General features: G+C 64.0%; 1 protein-coding gene and 1 non-coding gene across 3 annotated transcripts in view; one reads left to right on the top strand and one right to left on the bottom strand.

Annotated features, from left to right (window-relative positions):
* Positions 1–18,185, bottom strand: part of CDH23 (cadherin related 23) — a 438,368-nt gene that overhangs the window by 100,790 nt on the left and 319,393 nt on the right. For both annotated transcript variants that reach the window (XM_058298988.2, XM_071215845.1), the window contains 6 exons: positions 16,808–16,997; positions 16,443–16,588; positions 13,917–14,136; positions 12,314–12,466; positions 10,121–10,234; positions 7,634–7,782 (listed from right to left, as the gene is read on the bottom strand). In XM_058298988.2, the coding sequence (XP_058154971.1) occupies positions 7,634–7,782; positions 10,121–10,234; positions 12,314–12,466; positions 13,917–14,136; positions 16,443–16,588; positions 16,808–16,997 (972 nt within the window). The remainder of the gene's footprint in view (positions 1–7,633; positions 7,783–10,120; positions 10,235–12,313; positions 12,467–13,916; positions 14,137–16,442; positions 16,589–16,807; positions 16,998–18,185) is intronic.
* LOC101418400 (uncharacterized) lies at positions 308–8,233 on the top strand. Its single transcript, XR_009186171.1, has 2 exons — positions 308–528; positions 3,054–8,233. It is a non-coding gene; the product is annotated as an uncharacterized protein (transcript).

The following is an 18,185-nucleotide window of genomic DNA, read 5'->3' as shown; positions in this document are numbered from 1 at the left end:
GCCCCTTGCAGCCCCTCTCCCCGGTAACCTGGAGCTGGCAGGCACTGAATAGCTGCCTCCGACCGTACCATTCAGACTTCCAACGGGGGACGGTGCAAGCCAGGGGGCCTGAGAGGCAGTGAAACTTCCCCTGCAGCCCCAGAGCCGCCCACCCCCCCAGAGGGCTCCAAGGAGACCGCTGGGGGAGGCTCTGGGAGGCTGGAGCGGCCTGCGCCCTGACAGCGCCGCTCTCTCTCCTGGCAGCCGCGTTGTCATGTCTACCCCCTTGGCTGCCCCCTCCTTCAGGGCAGGGCCCGAGCGGTTCCCCACAAAGCCAGGCCCAGCTGGAGAGCGAGGGGAGAGGGCCCACTCTGCCGGGCCTCGCTGACCGAGGGGCGAGGGCCCAGCAGAGCCCAGGCTGGGCGGGGGTGGGGTGGTGCCCGGCACGCCCAGCCCCCCGGGGACAGCTGAGAAGAATCCTCCCCCGAGCTCGGGACAGCTGCGGGCTGGCTCTGAGGTCAGCACTTGGAGGACTGCAGGAGAAGCTGGGTGAGAAAGAGGGGTCCCCCCCCGCCCCCCGCCATGAGGTGCCCTGGGGTGGGAGGGTGTCCTCAGCCCTGGGAAATCCCTCTGGTCTTGGAGAGTGGACTCAAGGCCCAGCAAGGGGGCAGTGGCCAGCCCTGCAGCTGGTCCTGTCTGCTCCCAGCAGGCCCTGCTCTGTGAAGCTCTGTGGGAAGAAAGAAGGTTCTAGACTGAGCTTGCAGAGATCTGTCCAGGGCGGGGCCCGTCCGGTGTGTCTGGGCTCCAGTCAGGTGGAGGACTTCGGCCACTCTTAGGGCCTTCCGAGCCTTGGTCTGACCTTGGCCAGCAGGGGCTGTGCGAGGGGCCTGGCGCTGCGCTGCAGGGAGATGGCTTGAGGCCGCAGCAACAACTCAGATGCTAATTTAAAAAGCTTCATTTATCTTTTCATTAAAGCAGGTCCCCAAAGACTGAAGGCCGGCCCTGCTTTGCCAGCCTCATAGGGGTCTCCAGATGCATTTGAAGGTCTTGCAATAACATTAGGTGCATTGAAACGTCTCCCCATTTCAGGCAGCAGCCCTTCTCTAACTCCCAGGCAAGCATCGCCCCGGGGGAGGAGACAGGAGGCCCGCCTTCTCCCCTGGGCGCACTGACCCTTGTCCCTACCCAGGCTCAAGAAGGGCAGGCCCACCGGCGGCTGCCCGGCCGAGGACCTCCCTAGGCTGGCTGCTGGCAGGCGGCGCCCTGGGCAGCTGGACAGGCATCAGAGTTTCCAGCCGGGAGCCGGGAGGGATGGTTTTCTGTCTGGGAGGGTGGGAGGGGTGGTGGTAGGGGATGGGTGGGAGATAGGGCGGTACTGTCGGGATGTCCTTAACTTGCTGGCCCTCGAGGCTGCAGGCAGGAAGGCGCTGGGAGAGAGCTTGGAGCTGGGTCCTGTGGCTGGTGAGTGCCTGCGGTGGGGTGGGGGCTGGGCGGCCACTCCCCAGTACCCAGCGCCAGGGATTCTCTACAGCCTTGACACGACTTGGGGCCCTTCCTCCAGCCAATTGTAGGTGCTGGAAACTTGACCGTGAGTTAGACTAAGCTGCAAGCTAAGAAGGAGGAAATCTGCAATCCCCCAACCCCATGAGAAGCTCCAGTGCTAGGGAGAAACCACGATGTCTTTATTTGACCCTCTTTGGGATTTCCTGTCTTCTGTACGTAGAAATCAACGATCACTAGTTCTAGCCCACTGCCATCCTGTTCATGCATTTTGTTTGGTCTGTGTAGCGTTTTACATATTTCTAGGTTCTTTTCATATTTTTTGAAATCAAGTCTAGCCTTTGCAGTGGTTTTGCCTTCCTCCCTCCCTCCCTTTCTTTTCTTGCCCTAAATTTGAATTAGTTGCCAACACCTAAACGGCAGGAGCATTTGCCTAGAAACCTAGGTTTGTGGTTCTCTGAAGAAGGCCTGTGGCTGTTCCCGCCCCGGCCCCACCTCCCGCTGAGATCACCCTGCCAGCCTATCCCCCGCGGCTAGGGCTATCTGCCAGCCAGTTTCTGCGGCATTTTCACTTGCAGTCCCAGACATTCAATCCAAGGGCCAGCCTGCTTTTCTATCTACAGGGACCATCTGTGTGTTCCCTCAAATGGGATGATCTTAATGATAACAGAAATGCCCCTGGCGGGCGACCCATGCCTCTGGGGAGGAGGGGGGCGACCCATGCCTCTGGGGAGGAGGCGGGCGACCCATGCCTCTGGGGAGGAGGGGGGCGGTTGCAGAGCCCTGCCTTGTCAGTTCAGTTTCTCTTTGCGGGGTGATCTCCCACCTTCCACCTGAACTGCTCAGCGAGCTCAGGGAGATGGGTGGGGACACCTGGTTCTGGCCTTTGCATGCCACTGGCTCGGGGTGCGGCTTTGGGCGTAGCCTTCCCTGTTCGGACCTGTCACGGGAGCAGGTTCGACTGCATCAGGGACAGGGAATGCCCTGGGGCCAGGCAGGCGGCATAAGGTGTGACGAGGTCACGTGGGGGGGGTTAGAGAACGAGGCTCCAGGTGCCAGGCAGGAATACCCACGGTCGCCCGTGCAGAAATTCTGAAATATCGAGGGAAGCCAGGCATCTACATGTTATGTGAAATTCCTCCCTCCCTCCTTTGAATATTCGCAATTAATTTAAACAACCCAGTTTGTAGCTTTGGCATTAGAAAACTGCTAAGACCCCCGCCAGCTGCAGCATCCTATATTCCACGACTTGCTTCTGCTCACAGAGCAAGTTATTAGAGGAGCTGGTCCTGGATGCCAGTTCTCAGCCTAGGTCTCTAAGTTAAGGCATGAGGATTGTTGGAAAAGGGCAGAAGACATTGCCCTGCTGTCTCCTCCATGGAGCGCCATGCAGCGCCATCACTTGTCAGCTGCGTGACCTCAGACTTGTCACCGCGCTGGGTCCCCCTGACTTAACCTGTGAAATGGCCATAACGCAATCAGCGCTTTAACAGTGCCCAGCTCCCTTCGCTGTCCCCAAGTCTCCTGGGTGTCCCCTGCCCCGCCCCTAATTTTCTGTCCCATTCCTCTTGCAGGAACCATGAGCACAGACGCTCCCAGTCCCCCCGCCTATCTCACAGCTCCCGCCACTCCGGGGACCCCGGAGGAGGCAGCCGGCCCCCTCCCCGTGCTCATTGTGCTGGCCTGCACCTTCCTCCTGCTGGCCATCTGCCTGCTGTTCATGGCGCTCTGCAAGCCGGCCGCGCTGGACCCGAGCCGCCGCGGGGCGCGCGAGTGCATGCCTCACCACCCCGGCAGCCCAGCGAGCCCCAGCTCCGCCTCTGGAAGCGCCTGGGCTCCCTGCGCCGCTCCCTGCACAGCTTCCGGCGGGGCCGGCCCGCTGCCCCGCGTCGCCCGCTGCAGGGCGGCGATCACCACCACCACTGTGACTCCATGGAATCTACCGAGATGTGATGAGTGCAGAGCCTTGAGCCTGGGATGGAGCCTGGCGCCGCAGGCAGCAGGGGGACGGCAGCCCCCAAACCCGGACCACACGCTCACCTTTGGATGTCCAGGCCCTTCCCCAGAGAAAGCCCCTGAAAGAGTACCTTCCTCTCGGCAGACCCCTAGCTTCTGAGAGACACCTGGACGGGGTGCCGAGCATCTGCAGCCATCTGCATACCTGGCCTGAGGCTCCGAGGGGGCAACCTGGGGCTCCCCAGGGCCTCTTTCTGGCCACTGGGCACCACCCACCTGCTGGAAGTGGCATCCTTGCAACAGAAGACTTGCCCGCCCTCCCAATCCAAAGCCCAGCTCTGGTTCTAGTGTGAGCTGTTAAATGGCCTGAGGTTCCCTCCATCCAGGTGAGAGAGCCCAAACCAGGGGCCCTTGTGCCAACTCAGTGCTCGATGCAAGAGGCAACTTGGTGACTCTGCTCTTTGGCTTTCTGGGGCCCTGCCCGCACCCGCCTGGCTCTCCGTGGACGCTCTGGGTACCCTCATGGTGGGTTTCAGAGCCAAGGGCCTGGCAGCTCCAGCGTGTGAGGGGTTAATTCTCCCCACAGCCTAGCTCAGAGAAGCCCCAACAGACTGCGGCGGGATTTAGTGTTCGGACCTCCTGCCTAGATCACAGATGCAGCTTGGGCATTCTCTTTGGAGAGGTGCCTGCTCCCTCCAGGCTCAGAGACCCTCGCGGCTGTCCCAGTGGAGAGCCACGGGGAGCGTCTGTGCACTGGGGCTCCCCTGGCACTGTCTGGGAGAGGAGGGCGGGCAGTCCCGCAGCGGGGGGCTGATGGCATGTTAACTGCAGCCCTCGGGGGTGGGGTTCCTGCAGGGCAAGGGCCTGAACCGGCCTGGGCTGCAGGTGAGTACGGCAGGGGAGTGGCCCCAGCTACGACGCTCTGAGCGGAAGGGGCGGACCCCTTGGGCCTGCCCTGAAGATCCTGAACAAGCCGAGGGTGCTGAGTGATGGGCACTTCAGCACCCAGTCAGGACCTTCCCCACCAACTCGGCCACCCTGGCTCTCTCCTGGACACTCTCTAGCTGGCCAGTGCCCCGACGGAGCTAGCAGCTTGGATTTCACCTGCCCTCTGCTTAGAGCAGGGGTCTCCTTGCCACAGGGGACCAGCCCTCCGTCCTCAGGTGGGGTGGGGAGGACGGCTTCCACCTGGCCACGCTGCCCCTCCGGCCCCGCGCCCACCCCCCATCTCTCAGGTCAAAGCTCCAGATCTCATCAGGATCCCCGGGGCCTGCACACTGGCGCCTGCCCCGCCCTCTGGCCTCATCTCCTCGGTCACTGTGCTTCTCCACGTGTCCCGTTCTCTCCTGCCTAGGCCGTCCACGCGTCCTACTTCCTCTACCTGGTGGGAACCTCCTCCTTCACGGCTCTCCCTCAGGAAGCCTTCCTGATACCGAGACCACGGCAGGCCCCCCCTCCTGCCAGCTGTGCTCCCCTGGGACCCGCGGCTCTGTCACGCCAGGCACCCTCGGGGCTAACTTCCTGTTCCGGGTCTGTCTGCTGCCGTCAGCTCAGGGGGGAGCACCCTGAGTCCGCCTGTGTCTACCCTCTACCCCTTGCGCCCAGCCCTGGGTGCTTGTAAGGACGGGGTGAAGGAAGGAACGAATGACCAGCTGCAAGGAAGCACCTGGGCCGGAAGGGAAATGCACGGGCTCCTCTCACAGAGGCACTCCTGTCGCCGGCCAGGCCATCAGACCCCGCTCCTGGCGGGAGCCCAGCCTGGGCCGGGGCCGTGCTGGAGAGGCCTGGATGTCACGAGGAGGCGGCGCGAGCAGGAGACTTTCTACACCATCGACTGCGCTGCCGTATGGGCGGCTGTCTCGGGCGCGCCCCTGCAGTCTGCCCTGGCAAGATCAATTGGGGAGGGGCTTGGGACAGACTAGGAGGGTCCCTGCAGTGGCTGGAAGGGTGTGCCACAGTGGCAGGGGCCGCGCGTCCAGCAGCTGAGGCGAGCCCTTGGCTGGAGCAGGACTGCCAGGGCAGCTCCACGGCCCTCCCTTTCGGTCCTCCCCAGGGCAGCCGTGCCACCGCGAGCCTGCACTGCACTAGATGCGCGCGTTGCTTTGGTGGTTGCTTCGCTGACTGGCTACCTGGCAGGAGGCAGATCCTAACCCAGGATGGGCTTCTCCCAATCCCAAGCCCTAGGCCTCTCCTCCATGCTTAGGGCTAAAGACTTTGGTTGGGTCCCAAATTTGCCAGGGCCACCTCTGGCCCCAGCACGGGGCTGCGCCCCCCCCCCCACTCTGCTATGACCCATAGTGCGGCCAGTCAAGTCTCCTCAAAGAGCAAGCTCTGGTTTTGCAACTCCCTAGCTCCAACGACTTCCCCGGCTCCCTACCGCTCACTGGGAAAAGCCACAGCACTTTAGCCCTGTGCTCAGCACCCTCTGGCAGCTGGCTCCAATGTGTCTTTCTAGTCTCTTCTCCCATCTTGACCGGCGACTCCAGGCAAACTGGACTACCCGTTCTCTCCTGGCTGCTGCTTATGCGTAACATGGCACCCACTCCAGGGGAAAGACACTGCCGCTTGGAGCTGCCCACGCCCCTCGTGTCTCTCCAAGGGAGGACAGGGTCCCTGAGCTCTTGGCAGCGTGAGCCTTGTCTACGTCTTCTTTCTACCAGCCTGGGAGCTCAGAGATGAGCCTCGGTTCCACCCCTCCCTTTGCATCACCTGCTCCCGGCACAGAACACTGGGCCTCTGTTTACCTAGTGAGAGACGACTTAGCCTGGGTGTGCCCATGCCCCAAAGCTCACGCAGAAGGGGCGCTGGTGGGAGCCTGCTAAACGCAGAGCCCCTTTGCCCCTCGCATGCCCTTAGAGCGACGACTTCTCTCCGAGCTGGCCCTGTTGGAGAGGACCACAGTGACTTCTTTCCGTGTCAACCCAGCACCGGAGAGCGAGTCCAGCTTTGCAAGAAACTTACAGGGCCGTGGAGAAGCTGCCAGGGCCCGAATTCCTGCCCCTGGGAAGCAGGGAGACTCGGGCTGGCCCATGTGCCTCCCGGGCTCTGGGACTGCGGCCTGAATAGCGCTTGCGTACATAGAAACCACTGTGGTGATGTTTAGAGAGTGGCGCAGGCCTCCTCCCAAAGGCCCTTCTGCCCCCTTCCTGCGCTGTTAGCCTCTCCTGGCTCACGTGCCCCAGGGCCTCGCTGAGGCACGCAGGCTGAGCTCCGTCTGCGGCCAGTCACCCCGTGGCCCTGGCCAGCGGGCCCTGCTTGGCCCTCGGCCCTGAGGACTGAAGGAGAAGGAAAAACCAGGGATGGGGACTCAAAGGTCAGCTGCACGCCCAGGTTGGGAGGGCTGCAGGTCCTGCCGGGGAGCAGGGGCGGCAGGTCCTTGGCCAGAGGCGAGGTGGGCCCCGCCGCTTGGAGCTGGGGGCTCCCCAAATCCCCAGAGGAGCTCGGACACCCCCTGCCAGGGCCCACGGGGTAGGAACCCTCCTTCTTCCTTCCGGGACACCAGCCACCAGGCTCTTGCAAATCCCACGGCTTTCTGGATTCTTCCTACTTCTGGGAATCAGTGCCCTGTGCCCCTGCCCCTTTCCTGAGCCCCCTCCCTGCACCGGCCCCGCTGGTGGGTGGCGTGCACTGCAAGTCCCCCACTCTCTGTCCCTCCCAAGCCGGGGGCGCCCGCCCCAGCAGGACAGGCCCAGATCTGCTGCGTGCGGCTCAGCTGCCAAGGTGAGCCCCCGCAGCTGGGTGAACGGAGCGATTCATTCCCGGCCTCCAGGGGCGGAAGTGGGGGGACGCCAGGCCTGGACACGGGGGAGGCCGCCGCAGGGTGGCGGCTGCTGCTTTGCGGGGGGGCAAAGGAGCCCTTTCTTCTTGGGCCTGTTTCCTTCCCCAGAGGGGAGCTCTGGCCAAGGCCCTGCTCTGGGCCTGCCGGGGCCTGGCTCTCTCCGCTCAGCTCCTTTCCAGGAAAGGCGTTGCCTCTTGGGCCTGGGGAGCAGGCTGCGGGGAGGGAGGGGCAGGCCGAGGCCAGGGGCTCACCCCCCCACTTCTCCGGGAGGGAGGAGGGGTCTGGGTCTGGTTCCCTGCGGAGGCAACGCCTGCGGGCGCAGGCCCAGCTGGCCGGCTCCTGTTCCCGTCCTGCCGCGACACGCCCTGAGCATGCGCGCCCAGAGCGGCCAGCCCCCCACCCCGGGCCGGCGCCACCTGCCTGCACGATGCTGCGGCCCTCGGGGATGTCCTCGGGGATGCTGGCCTCGTAGCTGCTCTGCAGAAAGATGGGCCGGTTGTCGTTCACGTCCAGGACGGTGACAAACACGGTGGCCGTGCCCGTGCGCCGCTTGCCTACGGGGCCGTTGTCTGTGGGGGCGGGAGGGGAAGGGGTATGAGCGGCCGCGAGGGCAGGGGGGCAGTGTCCGCGGGGACGCGCCACTCCGCCCGCCCTCTGCGCCTCCGCGGGAGGCGGCTCTCGGCTTTTCAGAGGAGGCGTGACAACAGTCGCTAACATGTAGATACCACCGTGCGCCGGGCACTGTTCTAATTCCCGCAGTCCTCACGACAGCCCTGCGGGGTCAGCACCATTAGCAGCCCCCTTCTACAGATGGGGAAACTGAGGCTCGCGATCACAAAGCCAACCGTGGCCGGGGCCCGGGCGGGTGGAAGGCCTGGGTGCGCCCGCCTCAGGGGCCGCGGCCCCTGCTCCAGGCCACGGTGCCAGGCAGAACGTGGCCCGGGACGCCAGGTCGTCTGACTTCTCAAGAGAAACTCAACATCTGAACTTTTCAATAAAACCTTCTGATTTTTAAATGTTCTCAACTAAAAAAGAGAAAGCGTTTGTCGGGGCAAACGTGTCTGCAGAACAGGCCTGGCCCGCGGGCCCTCTGCATCCAGGGCCTCGGCCCCTTGGGTCCCCAGCAGGACCCCCGGGGTTGGGTGAACAGGCGAGGCCAGCACCCCCGCTCAAACCAGGGGAAGCTGCCGGGCAGGTCCTCCCTGGTGGAAGGAGCTTGTGTCCCACCTGCGTCTGAAATTTGTTGAGACTTAGTTTCATGCCCCAGCCTCTGTTCCACAAGCCCCCAAAACCCTTGTATGTTCACCCCAATTAGCTGCACCAGTCTCCGGGCAAAGGCAGCCACCCGGGGGGAGTGTAGGGGGCTGGAGTTGCCCAGGGACCAGGCTACCTGGCCACATGGGGGGCTGCAGTCACCACCCCGGGGTACAGCCTCTCATCGGAGACGCTCCCCCCCAGGACCAGCCTCGGGGCCCCAGCGGGGACAGTGTGAGCCGCGAGGCCCCTCAAGAGCTGAGCCTCAGCCAAGGCCCGGAGCAAAGGCTGGACCCTGGGTGGGGGGTGGTGGACAGGCAGGTCTCCAGAGTTGTGTGGTTCCCCCGGATGGGAGGAGCCCAGGGATGAGGTCAGATGCCTCTGGGGCCTGCGTGGGCAGGCTGGACGCTGCTTGGAAAGAGTGAGGAGGCATGGGAGCCCATTTCCTGCTCTGCCAAGGGCACTTCTGCAGAGCTCGCTGTAAACACGGAAGCGGGTGCTTCTGGGAGGGCCCACAGCACCCTCCACCCCCTCTGCAGTCCTCCAGGGCTCCCCACTGCCCAGAGACCCAACACCAAGCTTCCAGGCCAAGCTGCAGGCCTCCCCAGTGCAGGCCTACCTGCTCACGCCTCCCCCCCCAACCCCAAACGCGCAGGCTTGTGCAAGCGGCTGCCCCAACCCGGTCCTGCCCCAGCTCCTGCCCTTGTAGGGGCTGATCCTCTGCTGAGACGTCCCTCCCACTCCAGCTCTGAACCTCACTTAGCCCTCACGGCCGTGGCGGGCAACCCTTGCTTCTGCCTCTCGACGGGCATCTCCTGCTCACTTCCGGGGAGCCCATGACCCCAGGGGCCCTCTGAGGACCTTCTCCCCAACTCTGAGGCCTGGGATTCGGGGTGGGGCAGGGCTGACTGCCCCCAGCTCCAGGGATGGCAGGTGACTTGGGCCTAACTGACCAGCGCATCTCACCCCCTGGCCACTGAGGGGCTCAAGGACAGGCACTGGGACAGCCTGGGGAGACTGGGAAAGAGGCGAGTGCTGTCTTCCCTGCCCTTGAACCTGAGAGGATGTAAGGCCGGGCCTGCAGCAGCCATACGCTGCCACGTGAGACAGAGAATGAAGCCAACGTGCGGGAGGTGGGGCCAGCTGTGGGCGGACAATGAGCCCTGATGGCACCCTGTGTCCTGTATCCACTGGTACCTGAGGCTAGACCTCTTGGTGGACAGGGTTATTTACTAAGACTGCTGAAGACAATTGATATTTTTTTCAAATTTGCCACCAAAACAGTCCTAAGGAATCCAAAGGCATGCTCAGATGCCACTTCCGCCATGAAGCCTTCTGTGATTGCCTCTCTTGTCTCCAACACCTCCGTGCCTGCTGCCCGCACATCCCTTCTCCCTTTCTGCTTTGTTTTGCCTGGTTTTGCAGTGAGTTGTCTCACGCGGGTCTCCCACTTGGCTCCCACGAAGCTCCCGCCCTACCCTCTTTGGGTCTTGCATCCGGCACCAGCACGGAGCCACACACCCAGCAGGCCCTCGGCACCATTTGCTGAGCATCTGCTTGCCCTTTCTCCCCTGGAGTCCAGCCTTTGGCTCCAGGGCAGCCCACGTGAACTCTGCCCACGTCCGGGGTGTGTGTGGGGGGGCGGGTGCATACCGATGGCCTCCAGCGTGAGCGCGTAGGCGGCTGTGGTCTCACGGTCCAGGCTGACCACCGTTCTCACGACGGCGTCCCGGTAGCCCACGCTGAACTTCCCGTCCACGTTGCCAGCTGAGGGCGAGAGAGAACGAAGCTTCAAGAACTGCGCAGGGGGCGGGAGGTGACTCCACCGTGCAGCCTCCCGGCCCGCGCGCCCCAGGGGTGGTCCGGGAGCAGAAGGCTGCGCGGCCGGCTCAGCCTGTCCCTGGAGGGGCTCTGACGAGGGCGCGACCCTCGCGATCCCAGGCCAGGGTGCCGAGGGCTGGACCACAGAGCCGTCTGACCTGCCCTGGGCGCTTGCCACGGGCCGGGCCCCTCCCGTGGCCGTCCTCATTTCTCCTCAGTGACAGCCTCTGAGTGCTGCACCATCACTGTCCCTGCCGTCGGCAGAAACGGCCTGGGTGAGGTGACCAGTGCCCCTTGGGCGACAGCTGCCTGCGTGGGGCTCCCCGAGCCGTGCTCCTCCCCCCGCTGCTGCCTGCCTGGGCTGTGGGGGCGTCAGAGGCGCTAACCTGGGTCGGGGCTTTTCTGTGTGGCTGAGGACTTTGGGGAGCGGGCGTGCAGGAGAGGGGGGCTGAGGCCCGCAGCCTTCTGAGCGAGGACAGGTGCAGGCACCTGAGTCAAGAGTAGGGGCATGAGGGCAAGCGACAGGTGTCACTGAGTCGTCCTGAGTTTCAAGACTGGTGAGAAGTGTGAGGGTCTCCTCCCCGAGAAGGCCCCGAGCTAGAGAAGGCCCCGTCATTGCAGGTGGAAGACGCCCCCCGCGCCGGCGGGCGGGCAGTGCGGCATTCTGGTCAGCAGAGGGCGCCACTGCACTAGGTTTGGGGCTAGCTTGCCCCCGGACTCTGCACAGCTTCCTGCAGAAGGCAGGCTTAAAATTGGAGGGCGCTGGGGCCGGGAGGCTGCTTAGCAGGTCCGCAGGAACTGCCCCTTTGGGGGTGCTGAGAAGTCATCTTGGGGGCTGCCTTGTCTTTAATTGGGCTGCTGCTGGGGAAAGCCCTCTGCTCCCCAAAGCCCTAGTATCTGTTCCCCAGTGTCTGAAGCTCCATCTGGAAGGGACACAATCTGCTCCATAGGTGGGCAGGAAAGGACCTAAGATGCAAATAGTGCTGGCACCGTGGCTTGTTGTCACGTGTGGGTGCCCACAGTGCTGGCTGTCCTGTACGGGGTCTTTGATAACTGAACTTCTCTTGGGGCAGTTTTGAGGGCTAAACTATGAGAAGACGGTCTGAGGGTGCTGGGCTCCTTCAGGGAAGGGGAGGAGAGAAGAAGATCTGGAAAGGAGAGGCCGAGGGCTGGGAAGTTGCTGTTGTGTGCAGCAAGTGAAGGAGGGCTGTGAGCCTGGACTTCCTGGCTCCAGGGGAGACACATCAGAGAGGCCGGTGTGTGCCCTGCATATGGGCACCTGCTCCTGTGCGCAGTGTGCAATGCGGCCGGGGGCAAGTCATGGACATAGAGAAGTCTGAGCAGGGAAAATGACTAAGGGAGGACTGAGGCATGTGGAAGGGACTCCCACCACCTGGCGCGTCCCAGCACCTCTCAGGACTGGAGAGTGTTGGGGAACTGTCCTCATCCAGGAATGACAGACACATGGCATGCTTGCCACCACCTGCCAATCCTATGGTTGGAGCAGACATCACTAATCAATCATGGCTGGGCTTCCCCTGTTGGGCCAGGACATGGCCTCATACTCTGTCTCCCCAGCTCTCCAGGTGGTAGCTACTTGCTGTTTTAGCTGAACCATTTCTCTCTAGAGGAATATCTGTCTCTAAACGGTGGGAATCCTCCTCCGAGTAATGGTCCCTAGGGAAGGACAAGGTCACATTCCTCCTCTCACTGCTTTCGTCACCTGCATTGGGATGGGGTGGGGGGCAGGGCTCAGATACACCCAGCTCCTGCCAGGAGTCACCGGCTCCACGTCCCTCCAGGCTGAACGAACCCCAGGAATCTCCCTCTCCCCTGCCCACCGGCTAGTCCAGCGAGCTCCAACTGCAGAGCTCCTGGGAAAAGCCAAGAGCAAGCCGCCGGGAGGTGTGGGCAGGCGCTAAAGCCCAACGGAGGGCGCTGGACCTCTCCTGCCAAGCTCCCGGCCCCCGAGCCTGGGCCACATCTAGAGGGGGCTGGAGTGGGGCGCAGGCCCACGGGCAGCACCTGTGATGAAGTAGCTGAGCTCGGCATTGAGGCCCACGTCGTTGTCGGTGCAGTTGAGCCAGACCACCCGGAAGTCCCGCGGCACGTCCTCGGACACGGAGACGTTGTAGACAGCCGGGAAGAAGGTGGGCGTCTCGTCGTTCACGTCCAGCACTGCAGGGGCAGGGGGGCAGAGAGGGCACGCGGGCTAGCGCTGGCTTCTGCTGTCACCCGAAGGGCTCAGAAGGCAGAGGCCTGAGCCAGAGACCCGGGCGTGAGCCGAGCGCCCCGCAGGCTGGAGGGGCCAGGGCAGTGCTGCCCGGCACCCCACACCCTCCCGGCCTCACTCCAGGATGTGCCCTACGACAGGTACAACGACGGAGAGGACGGTGGAGCGAGCACCGAGGGGCTTTGGCACACGCCGAGCGCTGCGTGCTTCCCACACAGGACACACACGCTCCCCGCAGGCAGGTGGGACACACCGCAGACAGGAACTCGGGAAGCCCGGGGCGGCGAGTGCCTCGACGGCGTCACAGAGCTGGGCGCCGCGGGGCTGGGCTGCGGAAGCCTGCCCGGTTTGGGCTGGATCCCAAGAGAGCGAGCCAGCTTGAAGGTGTTTCCTCCAAGAAGGCCTAATTTCCCTTCAGTTTTTCTCCCTCCTTTTCTTTTCTGCACCTCTGGACCCTGCTCCTCAGGCAGATGGGGCTTGGGTGACCTTCATAATGAGATGACCCCACCCCGCTTCGGCCACTCTGTGTGGTGTGATCAGGAGAACCGATGGTCACTTGATGATGAGACCCTCTGGGGGGTCCTCCCTGCAAGGACTGGACGGCCTCCCTGCCAATCAAGGGGGTCCGCAAGCCGGCGGAAGGAGCCCAGGGGGTCCTCCGGGGCCAGGCGTGGCTCTCTAGTGCCTGTGCCAGGGTAACCACGCCGCCCCCTGTCCCACAGAGGGGGCAAGAGCCAGGCTGGACAGGCATGTCCTGAGAGCAGGCTCGCCCGCCTGCCGTTATCTCCCTGGGGTTATTCCTGGCCATTCAGCAACAGCTCGTGTCACTGTTCCAGTCTGGCCTGGAGAATTAAAGGCACGTCCAGAGTGGACGAGAAGTAGTGACCTCCCCGGACTGGAGGGCGGGGGAATGGGGGCCAGGGAGGAGCCCCAGGGGCATGAGGGAAGCCAGCCGCCCTCCTCACAGGGCGGTGCCTCCTCCAGTGCCAGCCAAGCCCTTCCACCCACTCGCGCGGGGTGGGTTTCCTTTGCATCTTTGAAATAACAACTCGGGCCTTCCAAAGAAAGCAGAGGGTGCTGCCATCGGCTGGGGCCTGCCCAGGACCCCGAGGGCCCCACCCCCCCTTAATTCTTCTCTGCTGTTCCGGAATCAACAACTCAGACCTCCAGGAGGCCGGGAAGGGCAGGGGGACATCGGCGGCGGTCAGGTGGGGACAAGGCTGTGCCGGCGGCGCTTCTGCAGGGGAAGGGAAGGCCCTGCCCATTCACTGGCTCCAGCGCCGACAGGGCAGTGTGCGAGCTCGGGAGCGAGGCCCAGGGCGACGGCAGGCCCCCTTCCCCGCCCCCGGCACCCTCCCCACCCCAGCACGCAGGAACAGCCCCCGCCCCGCTCACCGCGGACGGTGAGGGTGCTGGTGGAGCTCTTGGCGGGCGCGCCCGCGTCGCTGGCCACCACCCGCAGCTGGTACTCGGCGATGCGCTCGCGGTCCAGCTCGGCGGTGGTGAGCACGACGCCGCTGGTGGCGTTGAGGGCGAAGTCCAGGCGGGGCATGCCCACCTGCATGCGGTAGGACACCTGCCCGTTCAGGCCCTCGTCCAGGTCGACCGCCACCACCTGGGGGACGGCAGGGGTGGCGTCGGGCCGGGGCTCGGGACTGCCGGTGCTCCCGAGAGACCCCCACCTCCCCTTCTCCAGGCAGATGCACCTGCCCCCCTCGGAGCCTCAGGTGGGACCGTCGTCCCCAGCAGCCCCCTCACCTGTGCGCGATGGGGGGCTACGTTGAGTTGAAAGGCATCCAGGGGCACCCTGGGCCATCGTTGATAGGACAGATGCACTGAGTGAGGTCGGGGTCAGGGCGGGTGGGGAGGGACGTTCTAGAAGAGTCCAAGTACCCACACACCTTCCCCTTCCAAGCCCTGCTCTCGCCTCCAGGAAGCCCTCCCAGATTTCCTCCAGCTGGCCCTGGTTCCTCCAAACTCTCCAGTGTTCCAATAGTGTCCCTCCAGCCCTGACAATGCTGCCTGGGGCAGCGGTTACAGCTTTCAGGCCCCTTGGATTATCTGGAACTGAACTACAAGAGTAAGGAGGGTTGGTAAGACAACAAAAAGCAACTTATTTTTAAGTCACTTGAGGATTTCATTACTGAAATCCAAATATATTTATAATATATTCATTATTATTTAAAAAAGCCATTTTAGGCGATGTACAGGCACGCCTCATCTCAGATCCCTACACTGTTCCCACTTACACTTCCAGGCCTGATCGGACATATCCTAATTTGTGACCACGATATGCTAAGAGTTCTATGGAAGGGGATTCAAGACATTTGAGAAAAATGTGTTATGATAGTTTAAAAAAAAAAGGTCTTTGGCTTAAGACAGGGTTTTCGGGATTGGCAGACCCAGTCAAGGTCATCTGGTCCAATCGCATCTAACAAGGTGGATGGCAAGGGGGCCCAGCCCAGTTGGAACGCTTTCCAGGACAGGGGAATTAACTGCTTCTACGATTTGCACACAGCTCTAATCCCTGGAGAAAGTTCTTCCTCACGTCCAGCCAGAAATCTTTAGCGATTGAGGGTCTAGGCTGGAGCGGGGAACTCACACGACTCGAGTCACAACATCCTCCTGGATCTGAGGACAGTTCAGAGTCAACCACCCTTCCCCGCCGTCTCGGGATGCCCCGTCAGCTCCTCGGGGCCCTCGGACGCGGCGGTGGCCGGCAGGCTTTCCCCGCCGCCCGCCCGGGAGCCCCGGGAACCAGGCTGGGGGCTCATTCACTCCCTGGCACACCCCACCCCCCGAGGCGGGCGGCTCCCCGGGGAACGGCGGCTGCTCCCTGGGCCGCGGCGCCCCCTGCTGGGGCTCGCGGAGGTGTGCTGCTGGAGAGGCCTCTGCTGGACCAAAGGGCACCCTTAGCCCTCTTCTAGGGAGGCACACGCTGAGGCTCGGTGGGCGCAGGGCATTGCCAAGGTCACCCACTCTGGCATCCCGACACACCATCTGCCCCCTCCCGCCCGCCGCCGCCTTCTCTGGGGCGTACACCCTCACGGCGGGTGCCGGGCCTTTCCTGTGGCCCAGCAGCAGGCTGCCTCCCCGTGCGTCTGACTGAATCCCCACGGCGCAGCCAGGCAGTGCTGGGACCATCTCCACTTCATGGATGAGAAGATGGAGGCTCAGAGAAGTTAAGCAGTTTGCTCAAGTCACACAGCTGGTGAGTGGTGGCCTTGGAGTCCACACACTTGCTGGACCCCAAAGCCTATGCTCTAAACCACGAGGGCTTTCCAGCGTTCCTAAATAGGCACTTCTAGGGCGTCCTCTCCCTGGAACCAGCATCTTCAGGGTCTGCAGGCTCAAGGTCGGGCCAACTCCTCCTGACCACAGGGACATGGGCAAGTCCCTGTAAGGCTTACTGCAAAATGGGGTGAGTGCCACCCCTTGCCTGGAGCTTTCGAGGGGCTTATGGGAGAGCACGGTGTGGGGAGGGGGTTGCCCCCGGAGTGCTTTCTTTGTGTCTAGTACCCCCTGCAGCCTCGGGGTGTGGAAGGCTTGGGCCTCACCTCCACAGTCGTGGCCTGAGACTCTCCAGCTCGACTTCTGAGAATTCTGTCTTTGCCTCCCTCCCTCCGTTTCTGCCTTTACCCATCTCGTTGTCCTCTCCTGTATGCTTTCCCTCCATCTCTCCAAATCCACCGGTCCTTAAAGGCCTGGCCCAAGCTCCGCCTCCTCCAGGAAGCCTTCCCGGACTACCTCAACCCTTCCCAACCTCTTGCAGAGCTGGCCCTCCAAGCCTGGAGGGGATGGCATACCGTCTGCCGTCGTGTGTCCCCCCTACTTCCCCCCGCAGCAAAGTGCTCCTCACGGGGCCACGCACACGCGTTGCGCACTTGTTGGAGGGTCTCAGGCCAGGAAAGGAAAACTCACTCGGTAGATGGAGACCCCCGCAGGGGTGCCTTCCAGCACCTCGGCCACGACGGGCAGGTTCTGAAAGATGGGGTCGTTGTCATTGAGGTCCAAGAGGTTCACGAACACGGTGGCACTGCTGGTGGCTCGCAGAGGGGGCCTGCCGCCTGGGGGACGGGGTGCAAGGGTGGGGGGAGAACGGAGAGTGGAGCAAGGAGGCGGGCTCAGGGACCCCCACCAGGCCGGCCCTGGGCCCCGTCCCCGCGCCCCGCCCCCCGCGCGCGAGCCCTGCGCCCCGCCCCGCGCCCCCCGCCTCCCGGGAAGGGCCCTGCTTAGCGCTCAGGGCCGGGGTGGGGCGGGGGCGGCGGGGGCGGCGGGGCACGCACAGTCGGTGACCGAGACGACGATCCTGCGCATGAGCTGGGCCTCCACGGGGTCGGGGTTCTCGCGGTCCAGCACGGCGTGGGTCGTGCGGATCTTGCCGGTGGTGCGGTTGAGGCTGTAGAACTTGTTGGGGGGCTGGATGCTGTACACCAGGGTGCCGTTCTCGCCCAGGTCCGGGTCCACGGCCACCACCTGCGGGCGGGCCAGACCCCTCGCTGAGCAGCGCCCGGCCTCTGCTCGGGGCGCCCCCGGAGCCCCCTGCTGCTGCCTGGGAGGAGGCGGGGGCCCCTCTCCTGGCTCCCACAGAGGGTCCGGGGTGGGAGGCGGTGGCTTCGGGGGAGACACCCGCGTGGAAGCTGGGCTCTAGTCGGCTCCTCTCCCGGCCCGGGTTGGCCCCGGGCAGGCGCGTCTCCCCAGGAAGCCTCGGGGTCCCGAGCTGTAAAAGCGGGGTGCGCAGGAGAGCACCCGCCTCTCCGCGCAGCACCTCAGCCGGTGTTACAGGCGAGGCCCGAGGCCGCCGAGCCAGGAGCGGGCAGCGGGGGTTCGAGCCCAGCTCCGGGGCCCTCCAGAGCCCGCGTGGCAACCGCCAGGCAACGCCTCAGCAGCCCTCACGCCGTCCTTCCCGTGTGCGGGTGACACCTTCGCGACCTTTGGGGAGTTAGGGGTTAGGGCTAGGCGGGAAGGTCGGTGACCGCGGAGCCCAAACCCTGGGCCCAGCTTTTGGAAGGACTCGCTACGCTGGACTTTGGAGGGTGGGCTCCTCCTGATTTTGCAGGGTTTGACTGGGAGGTGATTTGCAGGAGAATTAGGGCTCTGGGCCAGCAGGGACGGCAGGAAGGAGCCCTGGGCTGCCCCACTGGGAGGGTGGGTCCCGGAGGCCTGGACAGTTAGGGGGGTGGTCGGGGAGCAGGGGGAGCAGGGGGAGGGCTGGGCCCCCTGGCGGGGAGGAATGCCCTTCCCGAGAAGGGGGAGGGTCTCAGGACGACTCCCCAGCCGCCCCCTGGTGACCACCTGGAAGCCCCAGCCCCGAGGGGAGCCACGCTCAGGACGCCCCTAACCCAGGAACCACAGAACCCTCAGCCCTGCTGTCCCCTGGGCTCCCAGACACCCGGAGCCAGGCCTGAGGGAGGGGCCCAGCGGAGCCTCGTGTCCCCTGAGGGTCTCGGTGCCCACGAGGCCCTGCTCTGCGGGGAGCCCTCCACCATTCCCACCTGCCCTGCTTCCCACGCGGGGAGAGCCAAGCCCAGAGAGGCGGCTGGAGGCACACAGCGCCCGCCTGGGGGCCCAGACCACCCCCGCCCTGGGGGCCCCCTAGAGCCCAGGGCGGCCGTGACCGCCCCCCCCTGTGCTGCGGAGGTGGCTGCACCACCACAGGTGGAC

Source organism: Dasypus novemcinctus, chromosome 6 (genome assembly GCF_030445035.2).
Source record: "Dasypus novemcinctus isolate mDasNov1 chromosome 6, mDasNov1.1.hap2, whole genome shotgun sequence".
NCBI lineage: Eukaryota > Metazoa > Chordata > Mammalia > Cingulata > Dasypodidae > Dasypus > Dasypus novemcinctus.
This window is presented reverse-complemented; position numbering and strand designations above follow the sequence as displayed.